Source organism: Eumetopias jubatus, unplaced genomic scaffold, assembly GCF_037043125.1.
Source record: "Eumetopias jubatus isolate StellerSeaLion01/CBP00866 unplaced genomic scaffold, mEumJub1_p1.0 scaffold_7, whole genome shotgun sequence".
In the NCBI taxonomy this organism is placed as follows: domain Eukaryota; kingdom Metazoa; phylum Chordata; class Mammalia; order Carnivora; family Otariidae; genus Eumetopias; species Eumetopias jubatus.
Genome location: NW_028274813.1, coordinates 107409466 through 107429731, shown reverse-complemented (window position 1 = coordinate 107429731; position 20266 = coordinate 107409466). Strand labels below are relative to the sequence as shown.

The window sequence follows — 20266 nt, the reverse complement described above, 5'->3', positions numbered from 1 at the left end:
AAACCAATATACTAGAACAATTTTGTTACCCATAGTAATCAAGTGCATTTCTGAAGTATAATTATACTGTCATAAAAATAAAGCCAAGATACCCTTTTCCAAGCAATAAAACAATAGGGGCTATAAAAAAGGAAGAAGAAAAGGCTAAATAAATGAGATTTTTTAAAATTAAATTTAGTGTCTTTTAAGAACACCTCCGCCTCCTCTTCCTTCCCTTAAGCCAAGGTTAGCAGAAAATGATCAATACTTCAATCTCAATAAACTATTTCAATAATAGTTAATTCAGGTGGAAACAGAGTCTGAAAATCTCTGCTCAGCGACCTGTAACATCCTGTCGTGTTGGTTGTATGCCAATAATCCATCATTGCCATAATGGATATGAGCACATGTGAAGTTATAGGAACACAGAATGGGGGGAGCAAAGGTGGGAAAGGTATAGAGAATCACAAGCTCAGGTTCATTCTTTAGAATTTAATCAATACAATATACATTATTGTATGAAACAAACCTCTAACAGTGAATGCTGAGAGAGCGAAAGAGGGAAACATACATAATTAATTTTATTTGACAAATACTCATTGATTTTCTGAAAATATTAATATCCTTGCTTGTCACATGATACTTTAACACAATCCAGCCATACGTATTTAATTTTGCATTAAGATGATATCTTGTTTGCGTGTTTAAAATATGATCTTGGCTGCAAGGAAAAGGCTCTTCATTTGATTGGAAATTTAAAGTTAAAATAAATCAAACAATCACGCTGGCTCTTGGGTCAATATCAAAACCACTTAAAAACTACTCTTAATTTACAAGATGTACCTCAGGGAAAAAATATAAAGGAGTGGGGTCACTGATGCAGTGGGTAGAGAAGCAGGGGTGAGACCTACTGCTGATTTGGTTTGGCGCCTTCAGATTGGCCAGCGAAAGAGGAGTGAGCGCTTCCTGGGTACTATGTGGTTCCCAGTATTTTCATCAAGGACTCCTCTTTATTATGTTTTTCCCCTCAGGAATCCCATGTTTGGGCATATTTTGTTTACTAAACAGCATTTAATTAGACAGCAATTCATGTGTTTTCTCATTTTACATAACTGACCACCAGAGCTTCTAATTTTCATTAAATACCTCATGTTACTGTAATGAGTTGATATAATTCCAGCTCCAAAACCACAAATGTAATGTTTTATTTGGACTCTACAACCGTATCACAAGGGCAGAATACAACTTAATAGTTCATGTGATCTCAGTCACTCTCTCCAAGGACCATTCTCACCCTCCTGCCCAACAAATGTCTCATAAAATGGATAAGACAAAAGGGAGGAGAGACCAATCCTTTGAGAATTATTATCCCGTCCCTCTTCTTGTTGTCTCTGGATAAGTCAAATTAATTCTTAAATAATGGTTTATATCCAATCTTCAAAACACCATGTCAGCAGCATTTAAGCTACGCATTATATCACTGAGAAAATCCTACCCCAAATCCAGGTTAGACCGTTAATGTTCTGTAGGAAGGAACTGGAGGCAGAAAATTCATTACTGTTTTCAAACACTTACACACTAGAATACATGACCAAAAAGCTGACAATCTGAGTCTTAGGCTGACAAATTTGCATTAAAGAAAAAAATAAAAGATGATCCTTACCTACTTACTGGCTAACTGACTTATTAGCATGACTTAAGTCCTAAGAGTTAAATATTACTTTATTTCTGGACCCAGAGCTTAAGCAACTCCATCTAACAATGCCCCTAGGGAGCAAAGAACCTGAATGACTGGTCTTCATTATCATAGAATGTTTCCAAAGTAAGTGGGCCTGTTAATTACTTTCATTTCAATGTGACACACTATCCAAAAAAAGAGGACAGTAACAAGTATGTTGGGTTAATGGATACTAAGTACTCAGTTTTAACACCTGAAAGAAAATTAATCATTCAAATACACGCCCTTAGTTTAGAAATTCCTATTCGTCTAGTTTAGAAATTCCTATTCGTCTAGGTGAATGTTCTAAAACAATTATGCAGGCTCTAAAACTAGCTAGATATGGGGAGAATCCAATTAAAGAGCCCTACTAAAACCTGCTTGGGAAAAAAAGCCCCACTTGCCTCATTCTCATTTCAGCCAACATGTATAAAGCATCTTATTCTATCCTTAGGACTGTGCTGAGTTCACTAGAAAATACAAGGAAACACAATGGACTCTGCTTGACCTTGAGAAACAACACCGCCTGGGGGAAAAACGCAGAGCGAAGAGGAGAGACGCTAGAATTCTGGCTTTGCCACTGAGTGGCCACAGGACTGTGAGTCCTAGCTTTTTCCAGTGGTAAAATGGGCTTAACATTTTACCAGGTGTCCTAGAACAATCTGAAAATAAACTATGATAAAAGAGAAAAATACTCTGGAACTTCTAAAAAATCACTATATGTAAGATACAATAAATCATATTCACGACACAACTCGTAAATAGCAGGAAACATAGAAGTATACTAAGTGTCATAATATAATACAGAATTTCTTAAAGTTAATTAAACACAACTCTAACACAGTTCAACATCTGTGAGATGTTTGTAGATGTTCCTCAAAAAAAAAAAAAAAAAAAGAGCCCCATGGTCAAGTAAGTATAGGTGGCACAGGGCTTAATGATTTTTCTATTATTAGTACTACCATTAAGAGTAGCTAACATTTAGTTAGCCAGTCATAGTACTGAGCCTTTTCTATGCAACATCTCATTTAACCTCACAACCTTATTAGATATTATCTCCATTTTACACATGGGCAAACTGAGGCAGAAGACATTATGTAACTTTCCCCAGGTCACACAGCTAGAGGTAGAAGCAGGATACACTTAACCATAACACATATTGTTCTCTACTTTCTCAAGGTTTCTGAAATTCACTGTGAATCTCTTAGAGGGGGATAGAATATGTCTTTCCTGAATTTGGGGATTTTTTGGAGCAACATGAAGCATTTTGGGAAATGGAGCAATAATGAAAATGCATTCATTTTCTTTTCCTAAATTATTCTTCCTAGGCATAAACTCTACTTTAGTCTAAGGTATTTCCTTTATAATCCATTCTGCCCAAATTAGTAATCCAAGAAATACCAACTTAAAATTACCTGCCTAGGTCATTATCATAATACAGAGACTAACTCAGCAGGGGACTATGCACAGCATCCACAATACCACTTGGTTTAAATGTTTGGGCCCAGAATTTCATACTGTGTAACTGGGGGAATATCCAGACCTAAAGGGCAAAAATGTGATCAACTATTAAATAATATATATTGCAGTTACACATGATGTCATATCCCTTGAAATTCACAACATCCCATCAAGTAAAGCAAATAAGAAAGAAATATTAAACTTTTGCTTTGCATTTATTAGCTTTATTATACTTTATAAGAAAAAAATTAAATAGGCCATTAGGCAGTTTTGTCACCAATGAGTGGATTTTCCAATATTTTCTTCATCTAGTTTATGTAGCATAGCCTGTAATATAATCATTTTGTTTGAAAAAAATCACAATTTTTATAGTCAACACCACTAAGGTAAACTTAGTATAGGATAAAGTCAATCATAACACATCAGACAGTTTTATAGAGACTTTAGTAAAGTGGATTCTCATTTCTTGACGATTATACCATTTTTTTTTTGTGAGTGTGCTGAACTAAAAGCCACAGATATAAGAACAATACCAACTGAAGGCCAGGCAGAAATGGAGACCAATGATGAATGACAAGTGGTTATGCAATTTGGTTATCTTTACGTTCTGTCCTCTTAAGAATCACCTAAACAATAAGATCAATGAAATGTCTTCTTTGTATAAGAAATATACTATGTAAAATAAAGCCCTAAAATGATCATGTTACTGTCACTCACCCTCTAAAAACAACCACTGTCAAAAACATATTAAATCTTACAACATGCGGGGCACCTGGGTTGCTCAGTCAGTTGAGTGTCTGACTCTCGAATTCAGTTCAGGTCAAGATCTCAGAGTGGTGGGATCAAGCCCCAGGTTGGGCTCAGCACTCAGTGGAGAGTCTGCATGGGGATTCTCTCTCTCCCTCTCTCCCTGCCCCTCCCCCTGCTTGTGTGTGAGCACAGGTGCACACTCTTTCTCTCAAATAAATAAATCTTTTTTTAAAAAATAAAAAGTTAAAAATCTTCCAACAATCATACTGAGCACTAGCAATGGTAGATAAATGAAATCGAGATAAGTTGCAAGTTAACACAGCATTCCAGCAGTTAAAGAACTTGTGCTAAAGATGTGTAAGATAATGTGGCCCTGATGAAAGGAGAACTTCTAGCCATGCTTCTTAGCTAAAAACAAGAACAAGGCAAACAGGGAGTTACTGTTTAATGGGCACAGGTTTCAGATTTGCAAGATGAAAAGAGTTCTGGAGATGGATGGTGTTGAAGGTTGCACAACAGTATGAATGTGCCTAATGCCACTGAACTGAAGGCCTAAAAATAGTGAAGATACTAAATTTTATGTTAAATGTTTCTCACCATAATTAAACAAATAATAAAACATTAACATGATTTAAGGTGCCTGGGTGGTGCAGTTGGTTAAGTGTCTGACTCTTAGTTTTGGCTCAGGTCATGATTTCAGGGTTGTGAGATTGAGCCCTGCACTGGGTTCCACACTCAGCGCAGAGTCTGCTTAAGACTCTCTCTCCCTCTACCCCCCCCAAATAAATAAACCTTTAAAAAAACAGAAAAAACATTAACATGATTTTATGTTGTTAAGTTTTCCTTGGTAGATGGGCATGTTATTTCTATTTCTCTGCAACCACCTCCCCTTTTTGTTATTAACCTACGTTTTAAAAGAAAAGATTAAAATCTTAACATCTGGGATATTATTTCTAATAAAAATCATCTGCTGGAGTTTGGTGGTCTTATGTTTCCCCCCTGCTAGAATAAACCAGGACAGTAAATTCACAAAAAGACTTCAATTTAAAAATACGAACATGCTTGAGAGCTAAACATCCGGTTAAACAGAACACATGCATAGGCTAGGCGTCTAAAGAAATGATTTTGGATTCCATTTGAAGTCAATAAAAGGAATCCAGAGAGTTGAAGAGTTGCTAGAAATCTTTCCTGTTTTTATTATATCTGGCTATAAGCATAAAAGCATTAGTAAAAGCAAGGTTGAGGCTTTGAAAATTGCTCCCTCACAGGGAACTCAAGAGAAGCAAATCAGAGTGTGCAGGTTCCTTCTTCTTTCCTTCCTAAGGGCACCTGAACCCAAGAACCTTCAGAACAGGGTAAAAATTCAAGTCAGATAGGAGTAAGAAGGAGAGTAAGATGAAGAAATGTTTTTTATGCAGCACTGGGGCTGCTTGGGAAGGAATGCTAGTATGATCCAGGGTAGACAAGAGTGACTCAAACCCATCCAATGTAGTAGGCATGAAAACATTTTAAGGGCATGGCCTAAGGATCATGTAAGCAATATGCTGTTATTTAATTCTCTGAATTATCACAGTGGAAGCACTTAACTTTAAGACCAACTACTCACAGTACCCAGACATCTGTAGGAAAAAATAATCGAAATATATGAACTTAAGTTTTTTTGGTTTTTTTTTTAAGATTTTATTTATTTATTTGACAGAGAGAGACACAGCGAGAGAGGGAACACAAGCAGAGGGAGTGGGAGAGAGAGAAGCAGGCTTCCCATGGAGCAGGGAGCCCTATGCGGGGCTGGATCCCAGGACCCTGGGATCACGCCCCGAGCTGAAGGCAGACACTTAACGACTGAGCCACCCAGGCGCCCCTGAATGTAAGTTCTTAAAGGACTAGACTCAGGAGAACAGACTCACATCCTGGCTCTACCTGCAGAGAAGATTGAAGCCCTGAGTGGGTGAATGGGTCAGCTGACTGAGAAGAAGCCTCTAACCCCGAGAAACCTAATTCTATGCCAAGCCTGCATCTGTATGTGGAAGATGTTCTGGGATTTTAGGATGTGACCCTTCACGGTCATAGGGCAATAGGGCAAGTTTTATCTACAGTCATGTGGTTAGCAAGCACTTAAACTTCTAAGAGCATTAGTAACCAATTAGAAATTGTTTCACAACTTTGAAGATATGTATTAATATCAACATTAAAACATCTAAGGTAAAAACACAATCATAATGTGATGCAGAGTTGGTGTATATATGGAAAACAGCTCTCTGGAGGAAAGCTTTATTATTCCCTCAAGGCTTTCTTACAGAGTATGGATTTTTTAATTCCTAGTGGAATATTTTTCATACACCATTGCAGACTATTAAGTACCAGATATTACATTATGTAGTTTAAACTTTGCACTACTGCATGAGAAAGACTTCCCTGTCGAGAGAACTATTTTTTACGGTTAGCATTTTTTAATATGAAAATGAACACTCCTTTAGGGTAAGATCACTGCTACTGGAATTTGGGAGAATTTTATAACTTAACATATTCATCAATGTGTAGAAATTCTCTCAGGGGACTCGGGTGAGGAGAGAAGGAAATACAAGAGGAAGAAGGCTTGTTAATAACTTATGGTGTCGACACAGGGCAAAGCAATGGTATTTATAAGGGCTGTCTTCCACTTGGCACAGCTGTAAAAGGGCAGGGGACTAGCATAGGGTGCCAGCAAGTTTTTAAAAAAAAAATGCTGCGAAAGAGTGAAGGAAAAAAATGCATTAAACTTCAGGCCAGTTAAAGGTATGCTTGCTAATGGTGGACTATTAACTGCTCACCCAGGAGAGATGCAGACGCAGAAATATTAAAAAGGCAATATAAATGCACTTTTCCAAGCAATTCCTGAGAAAATAGATGCCTTGCAGAATTTTGGAGTCAAAAGTCGAAATAAAATCTAAGTGCTGGTGGTCATTTAAAAATCTTTGCCATGGAGAACTTGAGTACTCACATTTGGCTAAAGTGGATAGAAAGTTTAAATGAAATCAACTACTCACTTGTAGACTGTGCCCCCGTTGCCATGGCCAAGAGTGTCTCGATACCGTATGTCTTGTTCATTCATCTCCACGAGAAAGAAAGAAAAACAAAAAGGGTGTCATGCTGTGGATGGAAATGTCAAGGAAAAGCAACTCTGGGCCATAAACAACAAGCAGTCTGGGTCATTTCAAGTTCAGCTGCAAGAATGAGAAGATCAATACAACATTTGCTGTCCAATTTATAAAAGACGATACCAAGGGACAAAGTGATGGAAAGTTTAATGACAATTTGTTTGCCTGGGTCATTTCATTAAAGTTTGATAAAAGGTGTCAAAATGGAATGATATAACATAGCTCAAAAGGGTCAGGTCAGAGATACTGATAAGAACACAGTCTCTGGTACTACACATAACCAATGCCAAATAGCACTGCACATAACCAAAGTCAAACTTGGGAAGACAACACACACACACACACACATGCCCGGTAATCTAATGAACAATCTGTAAATAAATCAGTCAGGTGATCCCATAGCTAACATTAAACAAACTAACTGAATAATGTTGATGATCTTCCTAAAGTAGATATAGCTTTTCCCTGGAAACAGTAAATTAGTATACAGTGGTAACTGGGTAGAAATAATATTATGCTGGTGGAAAAGTGCCAAATGAGTGCACTTTCAAATGCACACACAGTCAAACATCGTAATGCATAAAGGGAAAACATATAAGCATGTGATTCCTATAAACTAAAGTCATTTTCATAATTTAATATGTTAAATAGCATGCACATTTTCCCCGGTTCTGTAAAACTATTACACCACAAATACTACTCTCATTTGTATCATGAATAGGAGTCAATTATTTTAGTGCCCACAAAATAATGTTTTAGAGTTTTAAAGAACTCCCTAAATTATTTATCAAATGACTTTAAGACCAGTCAGATTACATTTGATGCATTCAGTAATTTTCTACACACTGGTCCAGCTGCTTAAAAATTAACTGCCAACTTTATTCACTAAATGGATTCAATAAAAGTGTTATTTTCCATATAGCTAAAGCTTGGGAAAAGCCATAGTAAGCCATGGGAAAAAAAAATCAATTTCCAGGGAATTGCACTGCCTTGCATGGGCAGAAAATGGATGGAGTTTTTAATTCAATATCACCTGGAAAAAAATAGTTTGCTTTCAGACCATTATAGTAAAGCTTTAAATATTTTGCTCTGAACATCCACCAATTGAATAAAGCAGGCCTCCATTTATCAAGGGAAATATTTTTCTTCTATACATTTCTGAGACTGAGGCTTCAGAGAGCTGTGATAATTAGGAGTACAGCGCAGGTACCAGAAACGGCTTCCTTTCCAAGCCGTTCTGCCAAGCCCTAAAAGAATATTGACAAATTAATGTGTAAAGGCCAATTCAACACCCAATTTAATTGCAGTACAACCTGATTGACACAATTTGCAATCAGCTAATTACTATATTTAGGGTCAGAGGCAAAATGATAGACAAGTCAGAAAAACTGGCAACTATTTTCCTCTCTGAAGGAAATTTTGTTCTTCATTATCTTTATATTACTAATGCAGAAAAAAGAAACCATATTTTACCCTATATAAAAGACGGAACATGAAGAAAACTTCATTATTCTGCACCAAATGATAAATTTTAAAACAGCAGCAAGAAGAGCAGCATACAAAATAACTTGAGATACTGAGGTAGCAGAGCTGTTACTGGGTTTACTTTGATCAATGGGTATGAAGGACACACACGTAAACTGCAGTATCTATTCGCCAGTAGGAATAGGCTAATTCCTTCAGAACATTTCTCAAGGTAGTCTGAATAGCACTCTTAACCTCAGTGGTACCATTAGCTTGCCTAACAAGCTGCACCCTTATCAGGGCCCAAAGTAAATTTCTAGGAGAACAAACCTCAAAGAGTATATATAGGATTCAGGCTCTAGAAGGACCACACTCTGAGACTGCAACCCTTCCACCACACCATCAGGGCCTTCCAGACAAAAGAACCAGTAGTTTCCTCTCAGAAAAGCAGACATGCTGAGACATTGTTATTATACATTCCAATAGCACACTGGGATGGACCTACACCTTTGCAGGAAGTTGGAGGAAGAGAAGGCCAAGGAGTAGGTATGGCATGTCTCTGAGCAGCTTCAGCCATTATAATCCTGACTTTGTAGGGTTTTTTTTTGACCTCTAATGCCCAGGAGGTTGAGAAGTGCAGCAGCCATTCACCCCACATCCCCAGCATTACAACCTGACCAGGGGTGGTAGGCATCCAACAGGGAACAGGTTGAGAGAGGTGGTATATTGTGTGTCTGTGTGTCTGTGTGTGTGTGCGTGTGCGAGTGCATCCATGTGCATATGCTAAGTGCTGGGTAAGCAAATTCAAGGACAGAAATTTGGACTCCCTCAGACAATAAGATGGTAAGAGGCTCATAAAGATAAAAGTGGTTTTGGAGTGAAAATTCTAAAACCATCTCACTTAAAAAGACAGTATCCATAAAAAGGTAGTTAAAGTGTTTCTACAATGTTTTAAAGTTTTATAGACCTTCGTCCGGCCTATGAAGTGACGGATAGATTTTTACATTAAAAAAATTAGGTTCTTTTCCTTTTTGCTCATTTGGATTTTCTAATTTTTATATAGTATGCAAATATTATTCACGTAAAAAAACATTTAAAAGGAAAACCATCAGAGCCAAGCTCTTGAATGGATCACAAACAACCTTTTGAGAATCTCAAATCTCTTATCAAAATGGGTTACTTTAATTGATTTTAACTATGAAAAAATCACTAACAGGATCAACTAACAGGTGAAAACATTGTTGCCTTTTTTCTTTAGATAAGCATATTAATTCAACTTTTCTAAATGAAGCACAGAAAGAGTGTTCATTTTGATACAAAAGTGGGATTTATATGACTACAGCATATAATATTTAAGTATTACAGTTGGGATCAAGTATCACAAAAATCATAGAACTGTATAGCATTTCAAATGCATAGCCCAACTAGGTCACAAAACTAGTCAATACCAACTAGTCAAGGCTAGAACTCAGTCCTTCAGTATTCTCTGCTCAGTGCCGTATCTTAGCAGCTGATGTCCTGGCTAAGTACGGAGGGATCTTCTCTCCCATCAGGCTCACTGGCCCACAGGAAGGAAAACAACCAATGGAAGGGCACTCACAAGTTAAAAGCAATTTCATTAGCTGTGGTTTTTGTTTTTCAGAAGAGAAATGTTTCAAAGATCACATAGCTCTTTATAGAGAAAAGAGGTATAATAACATTTTTATTCAATGGAGATACTGAATTATTTTTAAATATAGCTGTTTCCTTGTTTTGACTAAAAAAAAAAAGCAAATAAGGGGCCCCTGGGTGGCTCCGTCGTTAAGCATCTGCCTTCGGCTCAGATCATGATCCCAGGGTCCTGGGATCGAGCCCTACCATCGGGCTCCTTGATCAGCCAGGAGACTGCTTCTCCCTCTCCCACTCCCCCTGCTTGTGTCCCCTCTCTCACTGTGTCTCTCTGTCAAATAAATAAAATCTTAAAAAAAAAAAAAAGCAAATAAAAGGCAGAATACTAGATGTGAGAGAAGAAAAAGAAAAAGCCATTAGAGTTACAATTACATGTCAAATGAAAGATGGCAAATGACCTGGGGGAAATGACGGGCACTGGGCTCTGCTCCTGCTGAAGGAGAGTCAGGGGCAGGGAAAGAAACGTGGACTAGACAGGACAACACACGGGTCATGTCCATGTGGGTAGGTAGGGGAGCAGGTCATGCAGTATGGACTTCCATACAGTCTCATTTACGTTTTGGTCTTCATATGGGATGAAAGATGAACCATAAGAATCTAAGAGTTTTATATAGTGATCTTCATACAGCTTTTAAAGCTAATTTTACAGAATTCCTATTTTTCCTCCTCCTCCTTTTTTTTTGGACCACAAAAAGTTTTCCTAAAGGCATCTGAAGTTCTCAAAATAACCAAACATGCAGCAGGATCAGAATTAGTTCTAGGATCTGTGGCTTCTCAGTACATTTAATATTTGATTTATTGGGAAAAGGAAAACAGTGTTACAAAATCTAAAACACAAAAAGAGGGAAAACAACTTCAGAGATGCAAAGGTCAAAGTCGTTCATCCTTGGAGTAACTGTGTACTTTTTTAATCCTTTAAATTGACCCACTGGGCCATTTCTAATCAGTTTCAAATCAAGGGCCAATGTTCAAGAGAAGATACCGTACTAAAACTGAAGTGGGAAAAACATCACAAAAACACACCAGTGGCACTAATTTATAGCTCTCAATGAAACATGCCTAAAATATCTTATAATTTGGCTTTTTTTAAGCTAGAAAAAAAGGAATCTTCCATCATTAAAGAAAAACAATGTCTCCATTCCAAGGACTAAATGTTAAACTTTAAAATGTGCTTGATTTAATATAATATTAATGAAATTAATGGGAAAAATGAAATGGAATTCAATTATGGATCAGCAAAGAAAATATTCTTTGTTTATTATCCGCCTGTGTTAAGAAGAATCAGTACCTATCGCTTATAAATCATTAAAATAAAAATGCTCAATTAATCCTTATTTTATATGTAAAGGTCTGACAGAAACTAGTCTTATCACTAGACCTTTGCTTCACAAATCGAAGCAATAATGGTTTCAGAAAGCAGTCACACTCTATGAGCAGACAATTGGAGAGATTTAGTAAATCCCACTTTATAGAGCAGAGACTAATCGGAAAACACAAGCTAGTCAAATGTTTCTTATGAACTGTTGACACTATATCAATGCTGAATCAATTGGTGGCATTTACTCTGAGTGACAGAAAAGAAATAAATATTTATATCACATAACCTATATCAATGAACCCAGGCAGAAAGCTATTTCTAACCTGTCAATATTTGATTATCTTGAAGAATCATGTCCCTTTCTTTTAATGATTAATATGAATTCCTTATTAAATCTAAGTGGAGGCTAGTGGAAAGGCAAATCATTATTAATGCTTGAGAGCATAAACCACTAAAATAAAAAACTATGCTCAAGTGTTAAAGTATCGTTAAATGTGACTTACATCTTCCATATCAAGTGGTGTCCGTGTTCAGCCCAGAAATTTATTGACACCACATGTGCATGTTACCTCACTGCAGTGTGATCTCGCTCACTCTTTAGTTACCCTATAGCACCATGGAACTGAGAAATTAGTACAAGGAGGAGGTATTATGAGGACTTCCAAAGGTGGGTTTTTCTGTTTTGTTTGTTCTTGTGAATGAAAGTAAATACAATAAAGGCTGCTCCTTGAAAGAAAGAAAACGTCACACTGTTTAACGTAGGGGTTATCACATTCCCAAGGGAAAGCAATAAACAATCTTTAAGTGTCAAAAATCATTGTGACAATCTTCCACCACCGAGAACCTCATAACTGACACCACTAGGATATTTGTGGTACTAGGTCTGTTGTCAAAACATTAGGAACATTTCAGAACGCTTATTTTCTTGCACTGGAAATAAACTATTTTTCATCTTTGAAAGAGGAATCTATGACAGGTTATTTTCCATTGCCTGGGCTGAACAAATGTAGTTAAAGCTTCTTAATTTATGTCAATTTTGAAATATATTTTCCAGCTGAAGAACGCAAGTGACTCATACATAAGTTACAATTAGTAACTAGAATGCAAGCATGCTGAAGATACATAAACATCCCAGCCTCAGTGTTTCTGCTTTTCGTCAGGTTTTGTTTCATACTGGCTCTGAACATGTCCAGGGCACTAGGGGCATTTGTGGACCTCAATCCAAAGAAACTTCTGGCTGCTTAAAGTCAAAAGTATTAGGTAAACAGTCTCTAAAATTTTGAGGCCGTCAAGATTACACATACAATACCAGGTTCTCATTAGCTGTAAACAGAATATCTAAGGACTAGAATTCACACACTCTGGATGACGATCAGATATCAGAACCAGATCAACTTATTTTTTCCAACTGTATTCAAGCGATTGTGTGCTAAAGAAGCAGGGCTTCAAGAAGCACTACCCACCAGTCACCATTGTAAGGCATGCACATCTATTAGGCCACAAAGTTACAGGTGATATTAAAGGACAAGCACGAGGACCCAGCTTTGTCTTCTTGACGGGCTCCACAACAAGTACTTGATTCATGAAATGCCAATGAGCCTTGGAGAGGTCAGCGTGTGAAGGCACTGAATAAGCATCTGAGATAATTAAGATTTCAGCCTTCGAAACATGGACGGGAAGTGAACAGCAGTTAAGAAAATCAATAAGAGTCTTTTATTTGCAGTGACACAGATGTCTCAGTCAATAGAGCCTAATAGGCAGGCTTGATCGCAACGGACAGGCGCCTGCCTCCAAGGCTATCAAAGGGCTTCCTTTATAACAAACATTAAAACGCATTTATGTTGCTATTGAAGAATCGAGGACCCCATAGGTAGCTTAATTTGCCAGTGTATGTTTAAAAGCACTATACTATTTCAGATGTGTCCATTTACTTGAATCAAAATTAGTGAGAAATATCTGGCCTGCAGGCCCGTCTTGGTCATTAAGGCTTTAGAGGGCCAGTCGACCGGGCAAACCAAACCAAGGGGTTCTCAAGCCAAGGAATTTTAAATGCCAAAGGTCGGCTGTTACTCTGTTTCCCTAAAAAGCCAGCGTTCCTTTCGGGACAAAAGAAGGAGCCGACGTAAGAAAGGAACAGTTTTTCCTCTTCTCCTCAAAGATAATGAAAGCGGCAGACACCTCCCGACACAGGGCCATTTCGACAACCCATGGGTTGACACACTTGTTCAGAACTGATTAACTTTTTTTAGACTGAGATGGCAGCAGGGTGTGTGCATGGTACTTCAATCTGCTGGGAGTGAAACCCATTAGCACAGTTTGAAAAACGTGCTGCAAATTGTTCTGCCAATCAAATTAAGCCACTGTAATTCATTTATGACAGGGACACGTTCGCGGGCTCTTTATCTGTTTATTAAGTTTATGGATACAAAAACTGGACAGTAACAAGTTACTGCTACGTGAAGATCTTACTATGTAATGACACCTACCTGGCCATTGGCTAATATTTTTTTCAGTTCGGCAGAAGACTTCTTTAAGCTGAAAAGGGAAGACATGATTTTTAATGGCAAGATCACGGGCACCGTGGAACACCATTCAGAAATTCGCACTAAAATATGCCTTTGTTTTAGGTGTAGACAAGGACTACACTCTTTACAACCTTCTTTCTACATAAAATTTTTACCAAAGTAACTGGCCTAATGGAAAAAGTATTAATAAAATCCTGAAACCCTAAAGCAATAAAGAAGCCCACAGTCACCATGATGCAGACTACCTTACCGATTACTTCAGTGACCTTTTTTGGCTATTAGTCCTGCTGCCTTTGGGTAGCCTTTCAGTGGCTATTTTATGTGGACTCCGTCATCTGCTAAATACAAAGTACTTAATGATGCATTCTTTGGATGTTTTCAGAAACAAGAAAATAGAACTTCAAAAGATAAAACAGATAGTGGGTGCCTGGGTGGCTCAGATGGTTAAGCGTCTGCCTTCGGCTCAGGTCATGATCCCAGAGTCCTGGGATCGAGTCCCACATCGGGCTCCCTGCTCCTTGGGAGGCTGCTTCTCTCTCTGCCTCTCTCTCTCTCTGTCTCTCATGAATAAATAAATAAAATCTTTAAAAAAAAAAAAAGATAAAACAGATAGTTTAAGTCCTGATCCTTCACTACAGTTAGGAGTTATAATTCAGCTTACTGAGAAGCAAATGCGCAGCAGAAATCAATTCTGGGACTCACTAGCTGTGTGAACTGGGACAAGTCTGTTACTCATCCTCTCTGAACTGCAATGTAAAATGGGGGAAATATCAACTTTATAGGGTAATCAAGAAAATTAAATATTACAAAAAGCTCATGCACATAGTAGATACTAAATAAATTTCAGCTGCCTTCTCTTTCCTTTTCTGTCCTATAAGTGGGAGAGCCGGCTTCCACAGTTATTTAAAAAATATGAAAATGTTCTTCTCTGGACATATATGGCTATGTAAACACCTATGGAAAAGTGGCCAGAGGATGCTCTGAAGCCCTTCTAGCTTTAAAATGAGTTAGACCCAAGGATATCCACCCAGTTAGTAGAGTGGTGTTCAAAATAGCACCTCATCTCATCAATGTTCTAATTGGAAATTTAAAGCTTGTTAACTCTATTCTTTATCTACTCAAACCCTCTACCCATCTACCAAATTAGCTCTCCTCCCTTGTGTTAGTTATCTGTGTAGATGCCTTTCTTCCCACCACACCCACCCCTAAGACTGGGAGATCCCCAAGAACATGGACCACATCTTGATCTCCTCTTATATATTCCCTTCCCTTCCCATCCTTGAATGTACCCCAGTGACTTGGTGTGTGTTAAGTGTTCGGTAAATGGTGGTCATGGTTCTGGTTGTGATTTATTATACGGCAGTCATAGGCAGACATACACACACATTCATTTGGTACCTTTAGTAAGTTATAATCAAGAAAGATCTCAGACTTCAAGTTTGACCATACTTGCTATTTCAAGTTAGGATTATTTTTCTTTCTAAATACTTCTTAAACTTCTGCTATGGTCAAATGCAGACTATGGAGCCCCAGTCCCTACTTTCTAAAGATTTTATAAAACATGCCCTCAACCAAGGATTCTAAACCTTTTTTTTTTTAAAGATTTTATTTATTTATTTGAAAGCGAGAGCGAGAGCGAGAGAGAGAGAGAGCATGAGCAGGGTGAGGGGCAGAGGGAGAAGCAGACTCCCCGCTGAAGAGGGAGCCTGACTCAGGGCTTGATCCCAGGACTCCAGGATCATGACCCGAGCCGAAGGCAGACACTTAACCCACTGAGCCACCCAGGAACCCCAGGATTCTAAACTTTAATAATGTCTTCCCAAGTTGAAGAATTCATGTACTAAAGTGGCAGTTAAGAATTATGTAGAACAAGGGGCTCCTGGGTGGCTCAGTTAGTTAAGTGGCTGTCTTCAGCTAGGGTTCTGATCTCAGGGTCCTGGGATAGAGCCCCATGTAGGGCTCCCTGCTTAGCACGGAGTCTGCTTCTCCCTCTCCCTCTGCCCCTCTCCCCAACTCATTCTCTCTCTTTCTCAAATAAATGAAATCTTAAAAAAAAAAAAAAGAATTTTGTAGAATGAGACTGAAGTAGAAACACATATCAAAAAATAAACTGCCAAAATCAGTCCGGTTAAGAAAATAACAACAGCAGCTATCATTTATTGGATGATACTATGTGCCAGGTATGGTGCTAAATGCTATTACTTATTATCCTGATTTAATCCTCACAGTAACTATAGTCCTGTGGGAATAATTTATTAAGGAAACTAAGGTTTACACCTCCTCAGTCTCTCTTACACACACACGCACACACACACACACACACAGAGTTTTTTACTTGGAAACATTTAGACCCTTATATTCCCACAGATGACTCCCAATTTAACAGTTACGATTATGGTAAAAACAAAAATAACCAAACAATGCCCAGGCAAGATTTCTCCACAGATACTCCATAATGTCATACAACTTGAAATAATAACATTTGATTCATTGCATTTACAAAACACCTTTCATCCAAGAAACAAAACGTGATTCCTTAATACAGCTTCATCAATCTTCCTAACACTGGAGGTAGATAGATGAAAAGTTTAATCATCCTGATTTTACAGAAGGAGAAAGCCACAATATTTAGGAAAGACCTTGACTTGGCAGTGGGACTTGAATTCAGTAATTATGGCCTAGCAACACCAGTCTAATAAACAATCATCCACCTAAGGCAAAGACCGATTCATGCTTTGGGAGTAACCGAGGAGAATGCTGATTTCATTCATTATGCCAATGTGTGACTACCACTTGGTCTCATTAAAAGAAAAATTCTGGGGGTGCCTGGTTGTCTCAATCAGTTAAGCGTCTGCCTTCAGCTCAGTTCATGATCCCAGAGTTCTGGGACTGAGCCCCACGTCAGGCTCCCCACTCAGCAGGGAGTCTGCTTCTCCCTCTGCCCCTCACCCTGCTTGTGCTCTCTCTCTCAAATAAATAAATAAATAACTTAAAAGAAAAGAAAAGAAAAATTCTAGCAATTTTCTTTGTTCTTCAGTTTATTCAATATTTTGTTTATTTGTAATGGTCACAGTGAGTTGGGCTATCCGAAAATAAAAAAAAACAAAAACAAAAACGAAAAACCATTTTAAAATTTAAATGTGATGTCATTGTAAATCTGGTATGACACTTTTTTTTTAAGATTTTATTTATTTGACAGAGAGAGACACAGCAAGAGAGGGAATACAGGCAGTAGGAGTGGGAGAGGGAGAAGCAGGCTTCCCGCCGAGCAGGGAGCCCGATATGGGGCTCGATCCCAGGACCTGGAATCATGACCTGAGCTGAAGGCAGACGCTTAATGACTGAGCCACCCAGGCGCCCCTGGTATGACACTTTAAGAAGGACACTGAGACATCTAAAGAAGAGGAAACGGGTGAGGGGACAAGAAATAATGTATCAGAGAGGCTTGAATGAGTGGGACAATTTAATTCAGAGACAAGACTTAGAGGGAATATAAATTCGTTCACCCACTCATTCATTCAAGCATTACTGACTATCTCCTATGTGCCAAGCATCATGCTGGGAATTGGGAATTCAATAATGAATATGCTACAGTCACGGCCCTCAGAGTAGAGAATCTATTGGGGACAGAAGCGATTGTAACACAATGTGCTAACTGCCACAGTAAAAGCAGGTACCAGGGGATTAGGGAAATTCATAGAGTAGATACCTGGTATGGACTAGGAGGTGAGCAATCATCAGAAGAAGATAACAGCTTGGTTCCTCCAAGATGACCAAGGCTGGCCAGACTGAAGATGAAAGAGGGAACAAAGAAAAGGAAGAAAAGCAGGAAGGGCCAGGAGTAAGAGAAAACATGATCCACTGAGGGCACCATGCATTCCTCAGCAAAGCGAGAACGTCAGGTAAGAAGGGGCAGAGTGGGCAGGGGGCCTACATCTGAGAGGCTGTTGCTCACCTGCAGCCAAGGTTGCACACTGTCCTAAAGGTTCTGAGGAGCGGTGAGCAGCTGTAAAGGGGAATGCTGGGCTCAGCATGCATGTCAGCAAGATCGCTATGGCTGCAGTGTGGAGGAGGGACTGCACAAGGCAAGACTGGAGCGAGGAAACCAGCAGGTGACTGCCACAGTCATCTACAGAGCCTGAACTGCCTCGGCAGCATCGGGGCCGCTCGCCAGGGGACTCAGAAGGGACATACGTGGGACTGACAGGTGTGGCGCTGAGGGAGGCCCAGGAAGCAGTGACGGACGCCTGGCAAGTTAGCAACTGGGTGGGTGTGGGAGAATTTGCCAAGACAGGAAATCTACAAGTACGTTTGGAGGGAAGACAATGGGAAGAGCTACCTAGAAGAAGGAACAGCTGTGCTCTGAGGGCTAAACGAAATCTTTATGAGTGGAAGGGAGACCCATCTCAGCTCATGACAAAGAGCGTTCTAAGACAGTGCTCTGTGAAAATGGACAGGCTGCCATGGCCAATAAAGTGCATTCATGCTGGATGACCATTTGGCAAAGGGTGGGGAATCAAGCACCAAAACAGAGCAGGATTAGATGGGCGCTTCTCTGCCTCGTTCCCCACAGCAGAGGGTCTTTTATAAACACAGCTGGCCACGGCACTCTCCTGAAAGCATCTGATCGTTCACCGAAGCCAATACGCCAAGAGCAAAACTCAAACACAAGGCCCTGCCGATCTGACTCTGGTCTAGCTCCTTCTCTCCTGTCACTCCAATGGTCTCCTCCCCTCTCTCCACACCCCCCAAACCAGCACCCTTCCCTGGACTCCAGCCAGACTGGCCTACTTATGAACATGCTGAGCTCCTTTTCCACCACAGGGCCTTCCCTGATGCTCTCCCCTCCCTCTGAAATGCCCTTTGCTGGCTCTTGATATGGCTGGGCCCTTCCCACGCTTCAGGCCTTGACAGAATGTCATCTCCTCCCAAGAAGTCTTCCCTGAGCATGCTGTCCAAATCTAAACATATTCCTGCCCAGTGTTCTCTCCCTTCAAAACCTGCTTGCTTCCCTCATAACACTAATTATAAAGTGTGATTGTTTGTATATTTGTTTTGTTTTTTTTCCTGTATGTCCATTAGATAGCAAGTTCTAGAGGATAAGGACCACATTGTATTTCTAGTGCACAGGACAGCACCTACTGAATAGGTAGCACTCAATAAGTACTTTTGATTAGTTACCAACATGGGACACAGAACATGGCCAACCTAGGGTGGCATATTGAAATCTATGGTAGGTCTCTTTCAAACTGCACTCCTCCCATAACAGAAGTCACTACTGGAGGAAACCACCATCACTAGCTGGCAGGCTGTCACATCCCTAAGGAAAGATGTTGCAACAAAAGGCTAAGAACCACTAGATCAGACAGTCTTCAAATTTCTATCCAACCCAAAAATTTTATGATACTCTGTGAATATACACAGTAATTCTTTTTAAAAACCAAAGTAATTTATTCATGCTATTAAAGCTAAATCTCAGAGAACTGAAAAGTTATCCTTGCCCCTTCTCTGCCTTACCATTTTTTTCAACTCTATCCTCTTTTTAAACCACGATGAAATGGGACCTAAGATACCAGAGAAGGGCTCAGGGTGAGTCTGTCTGAATAACAACTTTTCTGAAAGTAGTGGTAAAAATTAAATGCCGGGCCTTCCTTGAGCTGAGTATAACAAGTGACCCCAGCCCAGTGTCTTCACTCTGTGAGACACGGCTCACAGGCCCAACAAGCATGAAGAGAGAAGCTGCAAAGTATCACGTGGCAGGGCCAAGCCCGAGAGTGAGGACTAAGAGACCTACCCCTCGTGCCCACAGGACAGATGAGCCTCCGGTGAATAACCAGGCTAAGTGTATTTTAAGACAGAGTAAATTGCTTAAGAAGGAAACACACTTTAAAAGTCACGTGTTCACAGCAGGAAAGCTGGTGAGTAGATAGACTGACCCTATAGTAAAGTAATGGAGGAAGTGACTTCTGTGAGGGGAGATAGGAGAGTAAAAAGAGTCAGAGGAGAGACTTTAAATTACCTCCAGGAAAGCCCTCTGGCAAAAGAACTAAGACCCTGGATTAAGGAGGGGCAGGGAAGGAAGAGGAGAAACCCAAACTACATCTCACCCAATAAAGGGCAATACTGGTTATAGCCCTAAACCCAGAAAAGCCAGGGCCCAGAATGGAAGATGGCTCAGTGCTGGCTTTCCAGTCACCAGTGTGAATACTCACACACAGTGTCATCTTCACGTACGGTCATGTGATAT

The 20266-nt window shown here is 39.4% G+C and overlaps 1 protein-coding gene across 5 annotated transcripts in view; it reads right to left on the bottom strand.

The window, feature by feature from the left end:
• Window positions 1–20266, bottom strand: part of MAP2K5 (mitogen-activated protein kinase kinase 5) — a 252618-nt gene that overhangs the window by 189940 nt on the left and 42412 nt on the right. For all 5 annotated transcript variants that reach the window (XM_028100051.2, XM_028100050.2, XM_028100053.2 and 2 more), the window contains 2 exons: window positions 13981–14029; window positions 6934–6998 (listed from right to left, as the gene is read on the bottom strand). In XM_028100051.2, coding sequence (XP_027955852.1) covers window positions 6934–6998; window positions 13981–14029 — 114 coding nt within the window. The remainder of the gene's footprint in view (window positions 1–6933; window positions 6999–13980; window positions 14030–20266) is intronic.